Source organism: Malaclemys terrapin, chromosome 6 (genome assembly GCF_027887155.1).
Source record: "Malaclemys terrapin pileata isolate rMalTer1 chromosome 6, rMalTer1.hap1, whole genome shotgun sequence".
Classification (NCBI taxonomy): Eukaryota; Metazoa; Chordata; order Testudines; family Emydidae; genus Malaclemys; species Malaclemys terrapin.
The window spans coordinates 16,807,248-16,831,403 of record NC_071510.1 but is presented as its reverse complement, the minus strand read 5'-3'; the positions used below and the strand labels follow the sequence as shown (position 1 = coordinate 16,831,403).

At 43.8% G+C, this 24,156-nt stretch overlaps 3 protein-coding genes across 3 annotated transcripts; 1 reads left to right on the top strand and 2 right to left on the bottom strand.

Moving 5' to 3' along the window:
• Positions 1-5,818: 5,818 nt before the first annotated feature.
• On the bottom strand, positions 5,819-14,429 carry TOPORS (TOP1 binding arginine/serine rich protein, E3 ubiquitin ligase). Its single transcript, XM_054031940.1, has 2 exons — positions 14,244-14,429; positions 5,819-9,390 (listed from the first exon to the last, which is right to left on the bottom strand). The coding sequence occupies exons 1-2, from the start codon at positions 14,427-14,429 to the stop codon at positions 6,349-6,351; spliced, it is 3,228 nt and encodes a 1,075-aa protein (XP_053887915.1). The 3' UTR covers positions 5,819-6,348.
• A 254-nt stretch (positions 14,430-14,683) lies between these two features.
• On the top strand, positions 14,684-16,617 carry SMIM27 (small integral membrane protein 27). Its single transcript, XM_054031943.1, has 2 exons — positions 14,684-14,822; positions 15,417-16,617. Exons 1-2 carry the CDS (start codon positions 14,778-14,780, stop codon positions 15,525-15,527), a joined length of 156 nt encoding a protein of 51 aa, XP_053887918.1. The 5' UTR covers positions 14,684-14,777; the 3' UTR covers positions 15,528-16,617.
• A 378-nt stretch (positions 16,618-16,995) lies between these two features.
• NDUFB6 (NADH:ubiquinone oxidoreductase subunit B6) lies at positions 16,996-19,976 on the bottom strand. Its single transcript, XM_054031942.1, has 4 exons — positions 19,722-19,976; positions 19,342-19,434; positions 17,552-17,596; positions 16,996-17,146 (listed from the first exon to the last, which is right to left on the bottom strand). Exons 1-4 carry the CDS (start codon positions 19,899-19,901, stop codon positions 17,078-17,080), a joined length of 387 nt encoding a protein of 128 aa, XP_053887917.1. The 5' UTR covers positions 19,902-19,976; the 3' UTR covers positions 16,996-17,077.
• Between the last annotated feature and the right edge of the window lie 4,180 nt (positions 19,977-24,156).

The window sequence follows — 24,156 nt, the reverse complement described above, 5'->3', positions numbered from 1 at the left end:
ATGCTGCTTTCCTTATTCTACTAAAGCTCATGGTTCAACATCATAAGAAAGTGACACCATCTGCAGTTCTTTAGAATTGTCACTTAACTGCACAATCCATATGCATTGTAAAAAGCAGGTGACATTGGCTAACTTATACCTGGGATATGGCAGTTACAAACACTGATTTTTATTTATCACAAAATGTTAAAATCCAATTTGTTTTTACTCATCAAATGCTACTGAACAGATGGGGAATTTAAGATGCACTGAAAGTGAACTTTGCAATAATGAAGGAAAACATTTCTAAAAACTAAAAATACCAGAATACAGTACAATACACACCAGATAGAAACCAATACAAGATGAAATGATTGGTTCTCTCATAGCAGCTCCAGCTCTGGTTGGTGCTGACATACTCCTTAAGAGTGTTACACCAGCTACTGCAGTAAGGTGAAGTACTGTGGGAAATAACTGTAAATCTCTCATGTGTGGTGAAGACCAATGACAAAGTAATAATCATTACATTCAATTAGTCTCTTGGTGTCCTAGGTTAATTTACATTCAACATGGGAATCACAAGCAATGAATGTAGTACATCGGTATTTTCTTATTAAGACTATGGCACTCTGAAATATGTAGTTTACAGCTTAATCTCAGACACTGGCACATAGTTTTAAAATACAAACTTTAGGCTTGACGTGGGGAACCATGGTTTTACTAATCCAAATTTGAAGAGCACGTTTTCATGATTTAAAATATTGTATTTATTTTAAGGTGTGTGTGAAACATCTTGCTGCAGTGCTTGAAACCCGCCACTGCACAATTGTACTTGTGCCTGGGAAACAGAAGGGAAACTTACCAGTCATCTGGTTTCATTTATCCAGTCACATGGATCTACCCACCAAACTGCGGCAGACTGACAACTCTGGAAACTGCCATTCTCTGTTTATCCACAGTACAGGTGAAGCACAGACAGTGGCTCCCACACAGCACTCCATCACCACCACTCACCTACTATGGTGGCCTGGCAACAGGATACTTCAGTCTTTATGGGTCATTCTGTCCTTGGTCTTTGTTGAATGTGCAGCAAGGCTTCTATTTGGGGCCAACTGTGGTGGTCCTGACATGGACAAATATTCATGGAACAAAACAGACCAGCAAGCTAATTGTATATAGGCTCACAGCAGCAACAGTCTTTCAGTCACTATAAACCTATAACTACTATGAATTATTTGTACCAATGTGCTAGGTGATATACAAACACAAAAAGAGAGATGGCCCCAGACCCAAAGACTACAGACCTAGCCAAAAATGTGAATCATCAACCTACAAGTGAAAGATTCTTTCCAGTCTCATCACCAAATAAGTAAGCCAGTCAGTCCTCATCTGCTAGTTTACATGGTCTTGGATCATATTATAATGAAAGGATTCATATTATATATATATATACATATACATATACATACACATACACACACACACTTATTTTCAGATGTTGGGACCTAAGTTTTCATATGAGGGTTTCAGCACCCAAAATTGTTGGTCGCTGAAACCTTCAGATGCCCATCTGCAGACTCCTTCATGCAGCCTGATTTTCAGAAAGGGATGAGTTCTCTGAAAATAAGGCCCCTTTTAGGTGTCTCAAGGAGGGCACCAAATGTAGACCAAGATTATTACCTTGACTGTGTTCTGCTGAACTCCTTTGTGGTTGATATCACTTAAGTTCCACAGACAAGATGAGATGACATTCCCTACTTGAACTAGTGGCTCCAAACGATGCAGCTTTGCGAGTTGTCAAGTCTGCAGACATGGTAGTGGGCACGAGAAAAGGGTTCTACAGATACCTTTGAAACTTATTTTTGTCTTGATAGCTTCTCCTTAGGCAGAAAGTAAATACTGTGCCAGAATTCAACCCCGAGTAATACCCACTCTTGCCAAAAGAGGTAGGGGTTTTTAGTGGTCAGGACTTCAGTTTGACGATGTCTCATGTGAGATGCGCTCTCTCCAGCAGAATATTGCCTCTAATCACAATGGTGCATTGGTTCAGTGCTGATTCACAGGGCAGAGTGCCACCTAAAGAATCACCAATACTACTTATACAATTATAATTTTCCTAAACTCTCTGCTATTGGCAACTATTAACGAGATTGAAGCATGGCTTCTGTGACATCCTATAAATAGAGCATCCATAATTTGTTCTGATAATTCAGAATGACTAGCTTGTCTCTCTCATCAACAGAAGTTGGTCCACTAAGAGATATTACCTCACCCACTTTGTGTCTCTGTTTACATAATTACCGAGGTAAGCCACAAGATCACTTGTGTAATAATACCACTAGGTAACCCAAAAAGTACATTTCTAAGAGGGTGTGCATTTCCAGAGATGTAAATACAAGATTTCAGTCTTGACAACTCAAAAAAAAAAAATCTGAAATCTGTATTATGGTCATTTAGAAAGTTCATAAGCAAAGATATTTTCAATGCATTTGCCATCACAACCAAATGATATTAAAGAAATTAATAGGGTTCACGTGTTTCAGTTTATGCACTCGACTTGTTTTCCATACATGGATAGCAGTCAATAAGATCTCCTAATAAAACTGAAAACTTAATAGCACTGACAGGGTTTAAATAGTTTCCTCTTCAAAAATAAGCATTCCCCCTGCATCTCAGCACTTGTGCACCAGATGACAGTTACTCTGTAAGAGATATAATCCCACTGATGTTTCAGTCTGCTTCGGACTCCGAACCTCTACTGAAATGCCATTGCTGCAGACATCTCATTCCTTCCTGCCCTCTTCATTAGCCTCCTTCTCCTACTGCATCCAACTCCAGCCCTTCAGCCTCACAAAAACCTGACCTCATCCTCACCTACATCTCTGTACTTATTTCTTGCTCCCCTTCCCTTACTCTCCTACTCTTGGCTGAGTTTACTGCCCTTATCCTTAGAAATGCTTAGCTCTTGCTCTCTATCATACACCCCTTTGGCTCCTCCTGTCAGTGTTTCTTCCAGAAACTTCACCATTAAAAAAAAAAAAAAAAAAAGGTAACCCGACTTCTCAAAATCCTCCCTTACTACTACAGCTGTGTCTTGCTTTTTACTATCCTAAGCTCCGTTGTCTGAGGAATGCATCTTACTCCCTATTAAAACCCTACATCACTTATGGCAGTAAATAAATCTATCATTTAATTTCATCAGATTTATAAAATACATATAGGCACTCCCCTCCTAAACTCTGGGCACCTTCTCCATAAGTCAACGAGATGTGTGTATTTTAAATGATTAATGAGATCACCGGAACCACTGTCAGTGCAAAATGCAGTAGTTCACCTGCTTAATACAGCTGGTGAAGGTCAGCAGCACTCAATTTTTTAGCGTATACAATGCACCTAGGAGCCATAATGAGGACAAATTATTAGCTAAAAACCTTCATAGCTACAATCACAAGCAGTTAAAACTATTTTTAATCAGAGGTACTGACAAATCAGAGTGAATTATTCTATCACTTTAGATCTAAAAGTCATTAAGACTACTGTCACTTAAAAAAGATGCTACAAAAGGGTAATCAGAATATGAATTTATAATAAGACTGCATTATAGTTTGACTTTAAGTGTTAGTCACATTTACATCTGAAATGTTTGTACCTCTTGTTACAAGCAGCACGTAAATTACTATAACTAAAAGAAAAAGCTGTTTACTTTGTGTATTTGCTGACACTTTGCATACTGTCAGTCAATCCCTCACATTTATGTGGGTGTTTCACAAACCAACAAGGGAGAAATACAATAATCGGGAAAAACAGGTTAAAAACTAAAAAACTCATGAATGAAGCAATTTCACTACAATGGAATTGGTTCAGTTTTCATGAAACACACACCAAAAGTCTGACCTACAGGAATTTACGGAGAACTTTCATACACAGATTGTTTCAGACACTGAAAGGCAATTTCTGGATAACAGAATTTAGAAACTCATCAGCTGGGAGAGAGCTAAATTTACAAGTCTACTTCCCTTTCTGTTTTTTTGCAGGCTACAGCTTAATGTAGCAGTTTTTTTCTTTTGTGAAAGCAGAATAATGGACTTTTAAAAATAAAACAATTGTTCTTCCACAGACACAGTGACAGCTACTGGGCTTTAGGCTTTCAACATTTATCAGTGAAAAAGGGAAAGATCCCTGCTATTTGAAATACATATATATTTCTAAGTCTGGGGGTCTCAAACAGGGTCACGAGATTATTATGAGGGGGATGCAAGCCGGGTGCATGGCAGGGCTGCAGGCTGTCAGTCCCAGCCAGCAGGGCTCTGAGTATCAGTGCTCGACACTGACAGCCAGTGCAAGCAGTCCTGGTGAGGACGCGCATCACTGACAGAAGCAGCTAGTGTGGTCATACAAAACTGATTTAGTTACTGCAGTGGCTGCACGTCAACATAACTTAAGTCAATTTTGTTTTGTAGTATAAACATGCCCTCAGTCTGCTGTGAAAAGTGATACTGACAAAGTTTTTTCGTGCCCCCCTCCCAGTATTAAACAGTAACTATTTAAAAAAATAACTTTTCTGGTTATAACAATAATTTGCTAAAAATGTGTTTTAGTCTTCATTTAAAAGCAGCGAGAAAGGTAAATTCGTCTTAAACAAGAGTTATAAATTTAGCATTTAAAAGTGTGAAATACAAAAATGTTTTTAATTGATAAGGGGGAGGGGATCACACTCAGAGGTTTGCCGTTTGAAAGGGATTGTCAATACAAAACGTTTGAGAACCCCTGTTATAAGTCATTAAACTGCCTACAGTGTGGCTTCTATTTCTTGTTACACTTCGGTAATGTCAGAAATCCATTTAAACAATGGCAGGGTCTACAGAAAAATAAAATCTGTCTAAGCCTGAAGTCAAGCAGCTGTCTTCAATTATATACCCAGACTGTCTTTTGATCATCAAGATGATGATACGGTTAAATAATAGCCCTCTAGCATTCTGCAGTTTAGGTACAGAGGAAGCAGGAGAAAAAAAACAAACAAAACTAGAAAGACATTATTGGATCTGCTCTTACACACTTAGGGTATGTGCCTACACCGCAAAAAAAAGATCTGCGGGCACCAGGTCTCAGAGGCCAGGTCAATTGACTTGGTCTCGCAGGGCCCAGGCTGCAGGGCTAAAAACTGCAGCGCAGGTATACAGGCTTGGGATGGAGTCCGAGGGCTGAAACCTGGTGAGGAGGGAAGGTCTCAGAGCCCAGGCTCCAGCCTGAGCCCCAATGCCTACACTGCTATTTTTAGCCCCACAGCCTGAGCCCAAGTCAGCTGAGGGTATGTCTACACGACCTGCCGGATCGGCGAGCAGCGATCGATCCAGCAGGGATCAATGTATCGTGTCTAGTCTAGACACGATAAATTGACCCCCGAGGGCTTTCCCATCGACTCCTGTACTCCAGCGCTGCGAGAGGCACAGGCAGAGTCGACGGGGAGCAGCAGCAGTCGACTCACCGCGGTGAAGACACCACGTAAGTTGCTCTAAGTACGTTGACTTCAGCTATGTTATTCACGTAGCTCAAGTCGCGTAACTTGGATTGATTTCTTCCCCCCCCCCCCCCCCCCCACCACAGTGTAGACCAGGGCTTAGACTCTGTGCTGGGTGTTTTTCTTTGCAGTGCATATCCTACAAGATTGAAGACAGTATGTGGAAAAAGATATGGTGATGCACATGCATGTGGTCTGCTAAACTTGTCATTTTACATCAACAGCTCAGATCCAGACTTCTTCCTAATGGTTTTCCATGTGCAGTTTTAAGTTAAAGACAAATGATATGCCTGCAAAACACATATTACATTGGGTTCAAAATCTGATTTAAAAATGTCTTATTGCTTTATTGGGACTCTCAAAGAATTCATGTTTACTTCAATGGCAGCCTGGTTCAACGTTTGTACAGAAGGCATTGACACCTTTTTGGCAGAGGTCAAGCTAAACCATGCATATTAAAATGATGGCAGAATTAAACATAATTTATTTTGTGAATTATACAATTTTTCTTTTATAAAATAAAAAGAGCAACCATCAGAAAACAGATTTTCTGACTTCAGGTGTTTTAAAAAAAACACAACTTAGAAAGATTCCATGGATATATTTTACAGAATGCGAATACAGTATGGTTCTATGAAATTACAACTTCTAAAGGTTTATACATTTATGAAAAAAAAGTTTAAGTTAAACTACTAGCAATGTTCTCTTTTCTTGGACTTAAAAGTGCATAATTCAGGGATTTTACACATTTCTCAGACACTTTTTTTTAAAACAGTCTTACACACACAAACCACACCAGGTGTTTTCTTTTCAGGATTTCATCATTTTAAAACAGTTCAGTGTAAAACTTATTACATCTTTTTTTCTGGAGAGTCAAGCCAATAGGATCGGTCAATAAGTCTCTTTGGCAGTCTTAATATCAACGGTGGTCTCTCTGATCTCTCTACAAATGATGCTCTGGAAGAAGGCAACCGACTGGTTGATTCAGTTTGTATAGTTTCAACATTGCTCGGTAGAGTTCCCATGTCAGATGCACTACTATCATCTGCCGCTGCAAGAGCCTGGTCATTTGATGTCTCCTGAAATTGGCGATCTACCTTTCCAGGGTCATCACCTAAGTCTCCCCTAGTGGTAGTAATACTGGAATCCTTGTCCAACAGTCCACTTTCACCATCTACTGTGTACTCATCCTTACAATCACTTGTTCCCAGGACAGGGGATGGAGACTCATTTTCTCTTTCATTTAACTGGGTTGTGGTTGTCCAAGAGATACTACTGTCACACTCAGTATTTTCTTGTATTCCAGTCTCCTTATCGCTATCACTGTCAATTGTAATCACAACTGGAGAAGAATGTGATGAGTTACCTGTGTGATGTCTCCTGTGTTTCTTCTTGTGCTTTTTCTTTTTCTTTTTGTGGTGTCTGGTCACGTCACTAGCTTTTCCTTCATAAATAATCTCTACACTTGGACTTCTTGTCTTTTTTTTCCTCTTTTTATGTCTAGTCCCAATGCTTGCTTGGTTGTCTAAAAGGCTGTCCTGATTTTTGTAGCAACCACTGTATTTTGACAAAGACTTCTGCAGGTCACTTCCTTTCCCTTCACAAGGGCTTGTTGCATTCTCCTTGTGTGCATTCTCCAAGTGGCGAGTTTTGTATTTCCTTTTTCCACCAGGCTTTTCACATCGCATTCTATCAGAAGCAGTCCGAGATCTATTACTGGATCGACTCCTTGATCTGCGTCTTTCATAATAGTAATATCGGCTTTCATTGTGACCTCTCTGATTTCGAGTATTTGTCCTTTCAGAAAAGGACTGTATTCTAAACTCTGGACTAGCTGACTGCCTTGAATAATGAGCTCTGGCCTGAGTTCTCCTCCTGTATGAGGATTCATAACCATCTCTGTCCATGTTTCTACTGTAAAAAGTGTATTCCCACTGGTATCTACTTTGGTAATTATCTCTTACATAATAATGATCACTGTCTCTGCTCCTTGATCTTCTTCTACTATGATCATTACTCCGGGATCTTGACCTGCTTACATCTCTAGATATAGTGCTCTCACTACTTAGAGACACTGTCTGGCTTTTTCTAGATAAACTTACGTCTCGAGGTCTTGACCGCCTTTTGTCTCTTTTGCTCCTATGTCTGCTACTATCTCTGCTTCTTGATAGTCTACTTTTTAACCTTTCTTTGCTATGATGTTTCCTCCTGGCTCTCTGGCCATGGCTGTCTCTGTTGCGAGAGTGTTGTGAATAGGATTCTGAACTCCTTGATCTCCTCCTCCTGGATAATCTGTGGCTGCACGGAGAGCACACCCTATCCCTTCTTGTAGAGGAACTTTGTAATGAGTCCTTTATAGACAAATCTTTTATTTTAGTTGTATCTTTCTCATTCTTTTTTGACTTCATCTTCTTATGCGAGGGTGAGGTGCTGCTTTTACGGCTATATTTACCATCCTTAGTTATAGGAGAGCATGGCGATGAGCACCCACTAGCATCGCTGACACTAAAAACGTGAAACTGGATGGACTGTGGTTTCTTCACATCCTCACTTTTCCCATCATCAACCGACTCCTCGGAGTCCGAGGACAGCTCAACGAGTTCTGGTGTTCTTTCAGCTAATGGCTTAACATACCCAACAATGACGCAGTTGTCGGAAGAAGAATCAGTGTCACCATCTGGGGCTGCATTATCTTTTAACTGCCCTTGCAGTTCAGTTCCATTTCTACTAGGTTCTTCATCAGAAGTTTCCGAAGTATCCAAAGGAGAAGCCACGGCAACATGAACCTGCTCTGAGCTGGAATACGACGGCCCTGGAGTTTCATCATCCCAAGGTGCCCGATCAACACTAGTTGTGGATGCATTATGATCTGGTTCTTGCGAATCTGTCTCATCTGGAGATATTGTAATAACTGATGATTCCGACTGGCTTCCTTCTTCATATGAAGGAGCAGGACAATCATAATTGGCATGCTGGTCGTATGCCTCTATGTTAAAAGGACATCGGGCAAAGCTGATGAATTCATGTAAAAAGTGGTTAGTACGATGGAGCAAAAAAGGCTTTAAGTCATCAGAAAAGGCCTGACTCTCCAAATCATATCTAGTCACATTACTCATGATGATATGCTGTACAATATTGACTAGAGACCCATGGGCACCAAACAGGACTGTCAGCTCACGCTTCAGCCATGGAACTAGTCTGTGAAGACAAGCGGGGTTCCGGCGGAAAAACTCAGCTGAAATGTCTCTATAACGACCACCATCTTGAATATTTCTAACACGCACACCAGAACGATACAGAGCTCTTCGGAAATTAATTATATCTTGTTCTTGAATTTGCCGCAGTGATCTACCCTCTGCACTAGCTTGTCTCCTTGATGCAAGTCGTCTAATCATTTGATGAATTCCTCCATCTCTTTGCCCTACTGGTTGACCGGATAATCCTTCAAATAATATCCCATTATCTGGAGGTGACAGTGTTCTTCGAGAAGAGGAACTCCTTCGAGGATAAGCTGACGTATGACGTTCCCTTGTTAATGTAGTACGGTAACGAAATCTCCGCCCATCGGGGCTAGCAAAAGAGCCATTCTGCAAAGGCCTGAGTACGTACTCCTTGAAATCATCTTCAGCTCTCACTGTATGGAAGATCGAATGGAAAGGCTGCTTGCAGAGTGGACATTCAGCTTTGTTTTTTGACCATTCCTGTACACAACGAAAGCAGAACCTATGCAAGCAACGATCTAAGTAGGCCACATTGTCAAATCTGTCCAAGCAGATTGGACATTTTGAGTCTGGAGATGTATCTGTTGGCATTGTCTGATGCAGCTTGCTTGTGCCAGCTTTAGGTGAAAAGCTGCTATCCACCGTAAACTCCTCAGTTGTTGATGTTATGTTCTACAAAAGAAAAATGAGGCAAACATCAATAAAAGCTTTGCTAAACTTTTCCTGATCAAAAAAAGTGATACGAAGGTGAACCAACAAACAACTAAGCTTGTAACAGTTTTTTCTGAGAGTCGAAAATAAAGAATGAACAGCAGCAAACACTGCTAACCCATTAGACCAGAAAAAATTGACATGTAACTGTTTAAGTTATTAAACTCCCCCTGCAGTCTCTCCCCCCCCAAAATTTAGGAAATATTAGTGATTAAATAACATCCTAATGCAAACAGAGCAAAGGAATAACCGAAAGATACATGGGACCAGATGCTCATGTTATGTACATCAGGGATTCTTCATTGAAGTGGAACCACCCTGATTTACACCATCTGAGAATCTGGCCTATTAGGCAGAGAATTGCCCAGAAGTCTTTATTTTTAAGTGTAGCTCCCCATCTGTGCCCCAAAACATTTTAGATCAATACACAAGAGCAAGCTGGTTTACTATCCTATAGTCTGTTCAGTGAATTACCAAAATATACATTTGGTTATTCATCTCTAAGCTTTGATGAGCCACAATTCCCAATAACTGGAAAAAATGTAAATACTAATGTTAAGAGTTACTCCCATTCTTTCTGACTTTCAACGTCTCCTGTCTTCATTTTAGTGTTTGTTCTTCCCACCTTGTAAGCGTCAACTATTTTTTATTTTCCTTATCCTTTTCCAGGAGCCTCTGCAAGGTCAGCAGCCAGTTTCCCTCTGCAGTCCTTCCATGTATAAAGCAACTTCTGAGATTGATGCAGACAAAATCTGACCGATTAGTCAACTTTACTTTGCATAATGCTGCTATGGGAAATTGACTGGGATTGAATTATCCCCTAGTCAATTTTACTCACAGCCAGTATTGCTTTGCTCAAGCACTACATTGCTGGCCAATTGTTCACAGGCCAAGGTGCATCTGAATGAGTGGGACAAGTGGTGGGAAAGAATGGAGAAGTATTTACGTTTGTGATTTGCCACAAATGATTTTAAGATGCCTCAAATTCTTCTACGGATAGTCAGAGGAGATCACTGTTTCAGCAACACTTTTGCACTTGATTTTTACATCATGACACATTACAGCCGATAATGACTTCTATTGACATCAACGTATATTTATTTTGGGCAATTACTTTTACTTAGGTACAGTAAATAGGTTGTGACTTACCAACTATTGCATGTACACATAGCAAATTTGTTTAAAGTAACAAAGAACATAAGAGCTTTTGCCTTTAAAAAAGCCCTGTGTTGGTGTGTTTGAGGGTTTTTTTTTTTTTAAGACCAGTTTAAGGGTTGCAGGCTTCCTAGAACAACCTTTGCTAACATTCTGACATCACCAGCCAAGCAGACAATTTCATACGTAAGCTCTAGGAATTCTGAGACGCTGCCACCCTCCCAAGCTTCCTGTTTTGGGTGCAGGCTTTTATTTTTCAAATTATTATAACATTTTAGTGCAAAGGATAAATAATTATAGTGATTGATCTTTTCTATACTAGGGAGGGTATCATCAGTTGGCTATTTCCACACAAAAAATCAAGATGTTTATCATAGTTGTTAGACTTCAAACAAAAGTGTATTTTTTGTATTTTTTCAAAGGTGGTTAATTCTCTAGTGTCTGATCAAGCTGATCATCCTATTAATTCTACTATTATTTTTGGTCTCTATACTACCACCAGTAATCATGATCTAACAAAGGTGTATTATTGATGTAGCTAATACTACTCACACAAAAACTATATTAAAATAAGGTTGCAAAGTGAAGCACTCAAAAGTTAGGAAATGCCGGAATTAATTCAGCCCCTTTGTGCATATGCATTTTGATATAGTCTTTAATTACCAGTCCAAATTCCCCATCCCCTCCAACCAACTTCTGGATCCTCATTTAATCTTAGTCTAAATTGCCCTCTCTCACACCAGCTCCTTGTTCCAATTTCCTTACCTAGTCTGGTTCAGTCTACTCTCTGGCTGTTTGCCCAGAAAGTTCCCATCCGACCCACTGCACCCACCCCTTACCCCACCTCAGTGGCCACCCTTCCCCAGTCTGCTTGCCCAAACAGTGCCAGCCCCCCACTCACCACACCCCCAGGCTCCTTAACCCAACCTATACCTTCTCCCTAGGGTTGCCAACTGTCTAATCACACAAACCCAAACACCTTTGCCCCATCCCTTGCCCATTCCCCAAGGCCACACCCATCCCACCCCTTCTCCAAGGCCTCACTCCAGTCCCCCTCTCTCCGTAGCGCTCTTTCCCCCCCACCCTCACTCACTTTCACCAGGATGAGGTAGGAGATTGGGGTGCGGACTATGGACTGGAACAAAGGGCCAGGGGGTTTGGCGTGTGGGAGTGGGCTCTGGGCTGAGCATGGGGCAGGCGTTTGGGGTGTGGAAGGGGTGAGGGCTCCAGGCAGGCGGCGCTTACCTCGGGTGGCTCCTGGAAGCAGTAGCATGTCCAGCAGCGGCTCCAAGGCGGCCAGGTGGCTCTGCATACTGCCCCTGCCTGAAGGAACTGCCCCTGCAGCTCCTAGTGGCCATGGCTCCCCGTTCCCAGCCAATGGAAGCTGCAGAGTCAGCGCTCGGGGTGGGGGCAGCACACTGAGACCCCCTGGCCACACCTTCGCCTAGGAACCACAACATGCCAGCCGCTTCCAGGAGTGGCATGGAGCCAGGGCAGGTAGGGAGCCTGCCTTAGCCCCACTGCACTGCTGGACTTTTAGCATTCTAAAATCTCCTGGATTGGCTTCAGTAGCCTCCGGGAGATCGAGCCCGATTCCAGGAGAGTCCTGGCCAAACCGGGAGGGGGTTGGCAACCCTACTTCTCTCTGCCCACTCAGGTCTGGTTCTTCAAACCCACCACATCTGAGTCAGGCTGCTCTTCCTCCAAATTCCTAGACACAGGCAGGGGCAGTATTGACAGCACAGGAGTTAAAGTCTCCCTGTTCTCAGTCCCTGGTGCTGCAACAGCCAGCAGCAGCAATTGCAAGTGAAGTCCTACTCAGCCCACGGGGTCCTGACTGCAGCACGCGCACTCCAAACAATCTTCAGTTTCAGTATTTAGTTCTCAAACTCACAAGTCTCTACTGAGCATGTGTGAACAGAGAATTTTTAAAGGCTCATAACTTGTCCATATTTGAGCCTTCCCCTTCTCCCCTCAGAAACAGCAACAGGTTCACCCATAACACCAGGGCAATCCCCTTGCCAAATTTCAAAGCATGGAGGCACTACAGCTTCTCAACAAAATAGAAAGATTTTTATTAATGCGGGCAAAATAAGTCTCCCCTAATCTTGTTCTCAGAAACAAGCTGCACCATTTTTTACTGAAATGATTTCAGCCCAATTAATTGACATTTGGCAATGTGAAAGCAGGGGAAGGGGGGGGATGAAGTGTCAGGCACCCATAATTATAGATGGTTCTACCAGCTACACCTATAATATAACTAGACAAGAACTCAGATAACTGAATTGATACATGAGCCAACATATAATCCAAATTATTTACCCACAGCTGTACAGACTCAGCAATGCTCAGAGAAATAAATTGTAGTCTATTTGTCACTAATTCAGCAAATATGATTAAAGGACCAAGGCAGCAGAACTGTTAAGTATGAAGATACCACTGTAACAGTTGGTTTTCTGACCATAAGCATAACTTTAACATGTTATGTGTAACAATCTGTATACAGTTGAACTGTTGCAAACATGTGAACAGATGTACTATAAAAACATTAAGAACTGATACTTTTTTTTTTAACAAGACAAGCGAAGAATCAAAGTGTATACAAAGCTGTGTGCATCAACTTCATTTCTGAACACTGAAGTATCTCTCCCAGTGTGAGAATTTCAAATTCGAAGTATTTCTAATTTGTCTATCATTGTTATATTAAGGACTGGAGTGTGGCCTGCTAAATTTTCAGGCTTTAAGTGAATGAGAAATATGAAATCTTGGACAACTGACTTGATAAGTCTCACTGTGGTCTTTTGTGGTCATGTACAGTTGGGCTCTGTGTTTCTATTTAGAACGGTTATTTGACCAGTTTTGAAAACAGAAGGTATGTCCAAGTGATGGGAACTCTATTACTCCCTATGGGAAGCCTACTTGAAGACAGCTGGTAACTAACAAACACTGTACATTGCTGTCAAACTATCCATATAGCCCGTAGAGACAGTTCAACTAGTCTGTCATAGCGGCTCAGCCTAACATTAAGAAAGACACTGAAGGGCAGGAGGCTGCAGAGTGCCTGTAAATTTGTTAGTCTCTAAGGTGCCACAAGTACTCCTGTTCTTCTTTTTGTAAGTTCACTCTATCTCCACACCCAGATCTACCACAAGTCAGGTAGAATCCAGCCGGACCAGGGGTGCGGGGCTGGGTTGCCAGAGTACTCTTTGCTCAGTCTCCCCAGCTCCTGCTGACCCGAACTCCTGTCCCTGCAAGAGTTTAGAGGATGGGGAGGGGCTACTGACAACTCACCTGTTGAATCACAAGACACCCGGCCCTCAGATACCGGCTTTCTACCTGTACCTCGCAGGAAGGTACAAGATCTGACCCTGATGAGCGGGTGTGTGTGTGTGGGGGGGGGGGGATTGGAGCATTTCCTGAACCAGCCTAACAAATAGGTTCCTGACAGGGCTGAGCACGAAGCCGCCTCTGCCCAGGCAGCCTGCCGCCTCACAGACCTGATCGCCCCAGGAGCGTCCCCCCCACGGACCCGCCGTTCTCAGGCCCAACCCCGCCATTTCCCCCCTGCCTGAGCAGCAGAAACGGAGACCTCCCCCGCCAAGGGCGCGGCCGCTCCCGAGTCCGGCCTCCCGCCCGCCCGGCCCGCTCAGCTCACTCACAGCGGCGGCGCTGTCCGATGCGGGCGGCTCGCCCTCCCCCCGGGGCTGCCCCGGGTCCGCCGCTTTGAGTCTCTGGCGGCGGCAGCGGGCGGGGCCCGGACCGGGGCCCGCGCGCGGCTCTTCTCCCCCGTGACGAAGGCGACGGCGGCGCCCCCGCTCTGTGAGGTAATTCAGTGGGTCCCCCATTGACCACCCGCCCGCTGCACAACGAGACGGCCGGGCCCCGGGCAAGACAGACACGCCGCAAGGGCTGCTGGGACCGGAAACGACTTGTTCGGAACTCCACGACTTACCGCGACGCCCCCTACGCAGCCTCCAAGCGGGCGGAACGCCGGCCACGTGACCGCTCCTGGACGCCATCTTGAGTCCGGGCGGCCTCGCCCGGAGATACTTCACTACTCGCTTTGCGCAGGGTAGGCGCTTCCAGGCCCAACCAAAGAGGGTGGCTCGGAGCGCGTGCCCGTCTAGCTTTGTGTCCATGGTGATCTCCCCTAGCCATGCCCCACGCACGCGCCGCCGCGCCCAGCCCGCACCATGGCGCCGCTGAGCCGCCGCGCCCGGGACTGGCTTTACTCGCTGGTAGGTGCCCGCGCCGCCCCCCGGCCCGGTCTGTTGGGGGAGTGCAGCAAAGCCTCCGCTCTCGGGTCCCTAGCCGCTGGCTGGGGAAACGAGCCGCAGCCCTGCGTGGGCAGCAGGTACCGCACGGATGGGTCTTTCCTTCCACCTGCCCTTGGGGACCCGCCTCCTACGGGACAACCCAGGGGCGCAATTACCCTCCACACCGTACATTTCCCCTACTTCCATCAGGTCTTCGGTTCCAGGGCCTAGGGAGCCAGAGATCCTGCCTTCCTTTGAAGCACTGAATGCCCTGGCTCAGAGCCAGAAAATACCATGCTAACGCGGGCAGGTACTATACCACTCCTGTCCCCACTATTACCCTCTATAATCAGTATTTCATTAGTCTCTGGGTTGGACGCCTAAACTTTTAGGCAAGGGCTGGTAAATGATGACCATTTGCAAATAGTTTAAATAGGAGACCAATATTCAATAGAGGTATATTATATTGGTAATATACCTCTTGCGGATACAGACTAACATGGGTCCTACTCTGAACTGTATATTGGTAATGCAAAATACCTACCTTTCCAAACATTATATATTTTCTTCTAACAGATTCTTCTCACCATTGTATTACTTTCATGGGGATACGTTATTTATGCAACAAGAATAGCAGCTCGGTGGCAACTTGAGAAGGACTACCCTGATCAAATGCTGAATTTTTAAAGGAAACATTACAGATGGACGGCACCTGGATTTTCACACCTGAACATATTTAAAACCAAATTTGAGGACAGAAAAGATTATTTCCAACTAATGGTGTGAGAAGTTATGACCTGACCACATAATTTAAGTTTAACAGTGGCAGAAGGCTTCAAGAAAAAAAAAAAAAAATCAAGCTTCCTGCACAATTAAAAGGATCAACAGAAATACAGGCAATGCATGTTGTGTGACACTGAGTTTTCTTAATAAATAAATATAGAAAATGAGCACCAGACTAAGTAGCAGCCAAGGAAGAAATGTACACCAAGTGTATGTTCAGTTGGTTTGCAGAATGTCTTCTCTTTTACAGACTTAATGTCTTTGCTAAAGATTTTGTAATGTTTAAAATATGGTACACGTGTTTAAGTCCAGTGATGATATGGCAGAAGTAACATTATTTAAAGGTGATTCAACATTTTCCTTCAGTTCACCTTAATAATATTTGGCCCTCAAATAGTCTTATTCAGCAACAGCTTATCCATAGCAACTCTTTCCTATTAAAATTGATTATGCTAAAGTTTTTCATTGATGGAGTAAGTAAGTGTAACTGCAGCAGCCTCAACCGAGTTGTGTTTAGAGGTCTGCAGATGTGTCTGGCATCTTGGCTATGCCTAGTAAAGTGCTAGTCACAGATGTTACAGTGACATAACTCACTATCTTCTAGTGATATGGTATGCTGACCTTCAGGAATAGTCAGGTCGAGGGTGGCTGAGGAATTTTGGAATACTGCTAGTCAATGAAGTGGATCAAATATTTGAAATAGGGTTATTTCCTGAAAGGAACAAGTATTTATAGAAATGTGAGTACGAATAACTATTTGTCACAGTTTGTTTTTGTTTACTCATCTTATTTTGCTGTTGATTCATACAATTAAAGCTATCATGTTTTACCAAACCCTCTCATACAGATGATTTTGAAAAAAGAATTGTAAGATTTTGTAGTTTATAAACTTTACAATATTGCTTGAGTGTTCAGAGTTCTGGTAGGACTTCCACAATAAATGAAACAGAGGCTATGTAAACTAATATCTTATTAAAATTATTTCTCAATAATATCTGACTTAAGAGTGGGACAGTTACTCTTCCAAAATGCTTTCTAAATTTTACTGCACCTGTGCATTACCCGCTGAGCTGATTTGTTTTTTTTTGCTGCATCTTCCTGTTTGGTTAAATACAAATACATGACTAGAGATACATAATTGGTTGCTAAAATGGATAAAATGCAGATAATCTGTTGCCTGTTAAGACAAGAAGATTGTATTACTAGTACATTGGACTGAAAGCCTACTACTAGAGTCCATTTCATACAGTCAATCATGAACATTTTGTTACTATGTGAGTAACTTCCTTAACTTGCCTTGCACTAAAGAAAAGTCTGGAAATGGTCTTTGCTATTCCTGCTATACCTAGAAGGAAATAAGATAACATGAGAGTTTCCTGAAAGCAACTTTATTGTTTTACATATCTGGAAATATTTAACACTTTTTATAGGAACAAAGCTAGAGTTTGTAACCTTCAGTGATGACCAGTAGGCTCTTCTTCGAATGGTGGGAGTATTTCTCCTGTCTCTTGAATTTTGTCACCCTAATGAAATCAAAAAGCTTATGGTGAATATTTTGTCATGGGTCATACTATTGTCTAAAATATATAATATGCAAGTGCATAAAAGTACTATTCTTTTTATGAGAGACACAATATGGGTGAGGCAATATCTTTTAATTGAACCAACTTCTGTTGGCGAAACAAGCTTTCAAGGGAATATTATCCATTCTGAAGAAAATACTGATGCTTCTAAAGGTCTATATCATTGTTTTCCTTAGTCAGCATTTAACATTTTTGTACCAAGTGCCCAAAGTACTGAATACAGTTATTTTAATTTTATTCCCTGTACCACTGCTGCCCTCACACACCCACCTCTCCCTTCCCATTTGTTTTCTTTATCCATGAGGCCGACATGTTACGAGAAAATATTAATTTTAATTAACTCACTGGGTATATGTTGTGCTTCGTTGCAACAACACCATATGGCCTTTTCTGCAATAAAAAACAGATTAGTCAGGATAAGCTTTTTGAAAGATGGCTGATTAGAAAAAGCTGTTTTCCATATTGCCAAACAGCTAAAGCATTGAATACAATTAATATTAAGCAGCCCCAGCTTCTCTCCACCATGTTATTCTTAGTTTAAAACTAGAAGTATACAGAATAAAAACACCTCGAACAGGACAGGTTTTCAAAATACTTTATAAATGAAAAGGCTCTCCCAGGGTAAAGATCCACAGGCAATGGCCTAATAAGAGTGTTCACTGAATTGTGGCGCAGTGATAATGTTATTACTTCTTCAGGAAAGCAGTGAGCTTTATTCTGTCAGTGAATAGTAAGGAAGCAGGAGTGAGCAAGACCAGGGTACAAGTCAGCTACAAACAAAACACAAATCAACCTCTTAATCATCAAGGCTTATGCACAGTTTGAACTAACCTTGTCTGACCAAACATATAGACGAAGCAACATAAAACTGTCCAAACATAAAGGAGCTACTCTGCAAACATTCATTGCAACATGTAGCTCTCACTATGTGGGTTGTGGAAAAACCTGGTTTCCCCCAGAATAAACTAAATGCAACTTCATGGATTTTTCCATTCTCAATTGTCACTTTGAAATATTTACATAAGTATTTCCAAGTTTTCTGTTGCTAAAAATGTTAGCTTTCCAAGGCTGAAAATCAAGCGTAACTATTCTAGAAAAGTTAAATGGGAAATGAATAACCTCGATAGGCTCATTAAAACTAAGAGGACATATGTTACAGAACTGTCTAGAAGCCTAAAGTGAAGGATGCTGAATGGAGTCACTGGTGACTAGAGGGAGGCACAGGTACTCAGTGAAATCACTTGTCACTGTATGTTGACAGAGGGAGTATATCAAGTTATAAACTGATGGGAGCCAGAATGTTGCAGCTGAGTGGGGGATGTTGCAGGCTGTGGCCTATGGGGCTACAGTGAACGGGATGTATGTCAGGGCTACTGGCATGTGTGTTGAGGATAGGGAATGGTGGTTGGACTTTATGCGGGATGTGAGGAGCATTCAGGAGGTCTGTGTGGGATGGGATACATATGGGTGGGGGACCTTTACTGGCTAACTTACTGCAAGTGGAGAGGGGGCAATTTCCTAAATATACAGGGCCCCAAAATTCTTTAATCCAAGCCTATTCAAAGGTGTTTTTTCTTATTTTAACTGTAGAATCAATACTGCAGGCAGATGATTAACATTCAGTGCTTAATCCCAGTGCATATATTTGTTCAGTGGGCCTATAGATGAAAACAGTGTCAAGAAACAAGCAACTGAATGGACTGAAGTAGGTTTTTTTTTTAAGAAAAAATATGTAAGCCTTATCAATAGTTATTAAGCAGCAAGAAACAGAAAACAGTTATGTTCATCTCAAGAAGTACAGAAATTTGTTTCTTTACATAGTGTGTCAACAAATGACACTTGTCTATTGAAGTGGAAAACCAGAAGATCTGAATAGTTTTCTAATCCTGCAAGTGAAACATTTTCGACACCACTAAAGTGTACCCAGACAAAAATAAAGCAAAAGAATTCTCGGGTGCAATCACCCTTAACTTTTGACTTCATGGCAGATCACAGGTGGTGTGTTTTCTGTTGTATGGGATTTTTTTTAAGGAGAAAAAGTGGAAGTGTTTCCAGTGAAGGAAAGTAAATGGCATTAGCAGGGTCCAGCATATACCTTCTGCACCCAAATACAACATGCAGGTTTCTATACTTACCATTATATGGTATTTGGTATAGTAGTGAACAATCCAGGCAGGAATAAGGAGCCAACCTACAGTATATACAGCAGCTCTGTACAGCTTGAAAGTCTGGAAATAAAAGTAAATGAGATTCCATGTTATTTTTCCTTACATTTTAGTATATACAAGGCCCCACTTCAACCTTTAATACCAGCTTTGCTTTTGTCTAGTTATTTTTAAGTGAAGTTAGCATCCAATAAGGCTGGCTAGATAGGCTTTAGTCTCGGGGCTTATTTATTCACAGGAGAACCCCTCAGCAGGGCAGGGTTGGGGGCTAGGGGACCCCTGTGATCAAGGCTGCCCCGGAGTGGGAACTCCTCAGCAGAGCAGGGTTGGGGGACCCGGGCCTCGCTGACCTGCAGCCGCCAGAAGGAGCCCGGCTGCAGGAAGCGCTTCCAGAAGCGGCCCACTGGCCCGAGTTTCTGCGGGGGCAGAACGGGCTCGCGCGGACTCAGCTCCTGGTCCTTGAGCCAGCGGCGCCGCAGGGCGCGCAGCTGCTGCAGCCGCAGCTTCTCGTCGGGGGTGTAGCCAGCCATCCCGAGCGCCGCTCGCCCAGCGCCGGAAACGCGACCTTCTCGAGGACAGGACACACCGCCAGAGGCGCGCTCTGATGGCGTCACCACACACGCTCCCTATTGCTCAGGGAGAGGGGCAGTCTATGCGCTTCACCGACGCCGGAAGTGGAGACTCGGTGCGTCCGGTAACTTGTGTTGTCAATCACAGGCGCTATCAGGAAGGGATAAACTGTGTTCCGCCCCCTGCTGCTGGGAGGCCACCTCTACTGCCCGAGCCCGAGCCCAGGCGCATGCGCATAGCGGCCCCGTTGCCTGGCACCTCCCCTGCTCCTGGGCTGCCGAATCCGCAAAGGCCGGTTGGAGCCACTGCGTGGGCAGGCCATAGCAGAGCGTAGAGCTGAGGGAGGGGGTGGGAAGGGGGCTAAAGACTGGTGGTTAGGGTTGCCAACTTTTTCTATTTGCAGAAAATTGAACACCTTTGCCCCGCCCCTTTTCTGAGGCCACGCCCCCATCCCTCCATCCCCCTCCCTCCATCATCACTCGCTCGCCAGCACCCTCCCTCATTCTCACAGGGCTGGCAGGGCCAGATTAACACAGGGGCTCTAGAGGCTGCCGCTAAGGGGACCAGACGGCAAATGTGAAAAATCAGGACAGAGAGTGGGGGGTAATAGGAACCTATGTAAGAAAAAGACCCCAAAATTGGGACGGTCCCTATAAAATCGGAACATCGGGTCACCCTAGCTGCAGCCCAGGGCCTCGGGCTCAGGCGGGGCCCCACAAAAATAAATCTAGAATTAAATACAATTCAGTGGTACCAACCTGTCAATCGCAATCGACTGGTCGATCCTGGAGCCTCTGCCAGTCGATCGCAATCTCCAGGTCGCTAAAAGTCCAGCAGCGCACCAGGGCTCAGGCAGGATGCCTGCATGTCGTGGCCCCACGCTGCTCCTGGACCAGCAGGGGGAGCGGCCAGCCCCGTGCACTGCAGCTTCACCCCGTCACCAGCCTTGCACACCCACCCCCATTGTCAGCCACTGGACCCCCCACTCACTCTGGTGGGTGACCAGATGATGAGCAGGGATCTGGCCAGCAGCAGGACCCGCCAGTATGGATGTGGGGGAGACAGAAAATATGGGACAATTTGCCCGCTTTTAAGAAAGTCAGGACACCTGCAGGAGAGCTTAAATACGGGATTGTTCCTTTAAAAACAGGACATCTGGTCACCCTAGACAGGGATGGAGGAGGAGCTGGGGGCAGTTAAAGGTGGTGCGTGGGGAGGGGATGGAGAGGAATCTGTGGGAGGGGGTGGTAACAGCTGGTGTATGAGGAAGTGGTTGGACCGGGGAGCTAGTGAGAACTGGGAATGCCAGACAGAACATTTCCCTTTGGAAGATGCAGAATCTAAACATTTTGCAGGAATTTGTTGACTTCTCCCCAAATCTGGGGAGCATCTGGTGCAGAAACAGGCCTGAATTTACCTCCCTGAGCTGTTAACAGAAACAGCCAAAGCAGCAGGACACAGTATGCTCCATGTAACATCACACCCAGAAACCTACCCAAAAAGGACGTTAAGATTGCAATGTCAAGCACTCACCAGTGCAGCAATTCTATATTTAAACCTTTGTAACCTTCATTCAGCTCTCTTGGGCATCATGGTACAGGTTTTAATTGCATCATCACATGCTATATTTCACACCGGACCCCTGCTCCATCCAAAGTACACATAGATGGTGCTCACTGACTTGGGAGCCATTCAGTATTTCTTTTTATCCTCATGATTCCTTATGTTGCCCCTGGCATTATTTACTGCACATCCAAACCTCACAACAAATGCAGAATTACTTTCCATATAGATTTTTCTATGGTGCTGTTATTGTAATATGTAGTTTGTTACAAGCACTAATGGGTTTATTTTCACAACACCCAACCGAGATGAGGTGATATCACCACTTTATACATGGGTAGCTGAGGCAAAGAGTCTGTCTCCTATTGCCATCTCAACCTCATTCCGAGTGTACACCTCCTCCCTTTTCCCCCTGCCTGTCCTCCCTTAGCAAGCTGAACCCTTCTATACCAATAATGCAGTCATGTGAGTATCCTACCAAGTTTCCGTTATGCCAGCTATGTCATAGTTGTGTTTATTAACTAGCATTTCTAGTTCTTCCTGCTTATTCCCCAAACTTCTCACATTAGTATACAGACATCTACGATACTGATTTGATTTTCACTCTATGTTCTCTCTTGTCTCTCCCTTATCCCTGCTATAAAAGCCCATGCTCCGCCCAGATTCTGACTCTTCTCCCAGGCCTCCATGTTTCTTTGACTTTTGTCTCCTTTGTGGGCTTTTGTCTCCTTCCCCACGTCAAACCTAGTTTAAAGCCCTGATCACTAGGTTAGCCAGTGTATATCCAAAGATGCTCTTCCCTTTCCTCGATAGGTGGATCCCATCTCTGCTGAGCTGTCCTTCTTCCCGAAACAGCATCCCGTGGTCAAGGAAGCCAAAGCCCTCCTGGTGGCACCATCCTTGCAGCCAGGCTGCATCTGTCTCTGCCTGGTCCCTTACCCTTGACTGGAAGGATCAAAGAGAACATCACCTGTGCCCCCAGTTCCTTCACCCTTATTCCCAGAGCCTTGTAGTCCCTTCTGATCTGCTCAAGTTCACACCTCACAGTGTCATTAGTGCCACATGGATGAGCAGCCTGGGGAGTATTTAGAGGCTTGAATGATCTTCAACGGTCCCTCCACAATATCTCAGATATGGGCCCCTGGCAGGCAGCATACCTATTGGGATGCCATGTCAGGCTGACAGATGTCAGAAGAGAGTCACCAACCACAACTCACCTATGTTTCCTTCTGGGAGTGGTGGCTGCGATCCCCCAAACTTGGAGGTACATGGCTTCTCCTCACCCACCTTCGTGGACAATTCATCATCGCTCATTGACAGGGCAGCATAACTGTTCTTTATCATGATGGTCGGTGGGTTGGGAGCAGGGGTGGACCCCGGCCTGCTGCCATAAGTAACCTCCCTGTGACAGAACCATATCCTCCTTCCCTGGTGATGAGAAAGAAATCCTCTCTAGCTGGATAGCTTCCTTAGCCTTGGAGGTCTCCATATGAATACTCTCAATGAATTCCTAATGTGCATGGATGCTCCTCAGCCTAGCCTAGCCACCTCCTCCTGTAGTTCTACTTACTTCCTAAGAGATTCCACCAGCAGACACCTTTCACACTGGATGGTCCCCCCAGCCTGACTTTCTGTGGAAAAATTTAATGAGGAACAATTAGCAAGTTCATGCAGTAAGTGGTGGACAACTGGATTCTGACAGGAAGCCCACTCCTGTTGGGACCAGGCAGCATCACAGGGAGTTGTCTCTCTGCCCTTACACTACATTATAATATTCTTAGGCTATATTCCCCTTTTCCATTGAGGTCATGCAACAGGTTACTATTTCATAAAGTCATAGAAATGTAGGGCTAGAAGGGACCATGAGAAGTTATCAAGTCCAGCCCCCTGAACTGAGGCAGGACCAAGTAAACCTAGACCATCCCTGACAGCTGTTTGTCTAACCTGTTCTTAAAAACCCCCAGTGAAGAGGATTCCATAACCTCCCTTTGCAGCTTATTCCAGAACCTCACCATCCTTATAGTTAGAAAGTTTTCCTAATAATTAACCTAAATCTCTCTTGCAGCAGATTAAGCCCATTACTTCTTATCCTACCTTCAGTGGACATGGAGAACAATTGACTAACTCATCTTTATAAAAGCCCTTAACACCTCTAAAGACTTATCAGGTCCCCCTTCAGTCTTTTTTTTCTTTATTGCCTCCTGTGGGAGGAAAGGGATATGACTTCAGCCATGGATCTCGAGGCAGGAAATGCCCCAATTCCCCTTTTGTACTTCCATTCCTAGATGATAATGTGGAAAAAAAAAACCTCTCAAATTTCAATCCTAATACAACCATGTTGCGTGTTACTCTTTATTTTCATTACTATAACCATGCTTACCTACACACAAAAAGTCCACAGGGACCAGCTAACAGAACAATTTTGCATCTCTTGTTGGCTTCAGGTCAAAGCGCACATAGACAAGATCCTGGAGATCTTTGTGAACTGCCTGTATGAGGCATAAGACTTCGTGATTCTTGTAATGGCACTGACAAGCCTAGCAAAGCTTCTGCAGCAGCTGAAGATAATGAAGATATCTGCCTCCATGCAGATAATCCTGCTAGCCTGAACCTTCTTTGATGCAAATACAGAATGGGGCAGGAGCCTGGGGA

What these genes read in the sequence shown, in the direction of transcription:
- TOPORS (XM_054031940.1), bottom strand. Translation starts at nt 14,429, where the DNA reads ATGGGGGACCCACTGAATTACCTCACAGAGCGGGGGCGCCGCCGTCGC. An exon ending in CATCGGACAGCGCCGCCGCT is followed by an intron (nt 9,391 to 14,243) that starts GTGAGTGAGCTG and finishes TTTCTTTTGTAG; the next exon opens with AACATAACATCAACAACTGA.
- SMIM27 (XM_054031943.1), top strand. Translation starts at nt 14,778, where the DNA reads ATGGCGCCGCTGAGCCGCCGCGCCCGGGACTGGCTTTACTCGCTG. An exon ending in GGGACTGGCTTTACTCGCTG is followed by an intron (nt 14,823 to 15,416) that starts GTAGGTGCCCGC and finishes TTCTTCTAACAG; the next exon opens with ATTCTTCTCACCATTGTATT.
- NDUFB6 (XM_054031942.1), bottom strand. Translation starts at nt 19,901, where the DNA reads ATGGCTGGCTACACCCCCGACGAGAAGCTGCGGCTGCAGCAGCTGCGC. An exon ending in GCTCCTTCTGGCGGCTGCAG is followed by an intron (nt 19,435 to 19,721) that starts GTCAGCGAGGCC and finishes TTTTATTTCCAG; the next exon opens with ACTTTCAAGCTGTACAGAGC. An exon ending in CGAAGCACAACATATACCCA is followed by an intron (nt 17,147 to 17,551) that starts GTGAGTTAATTA and finishes TGATTTCATTAG; the next exon opens with GGTGACAAAATTCAAGAGAC.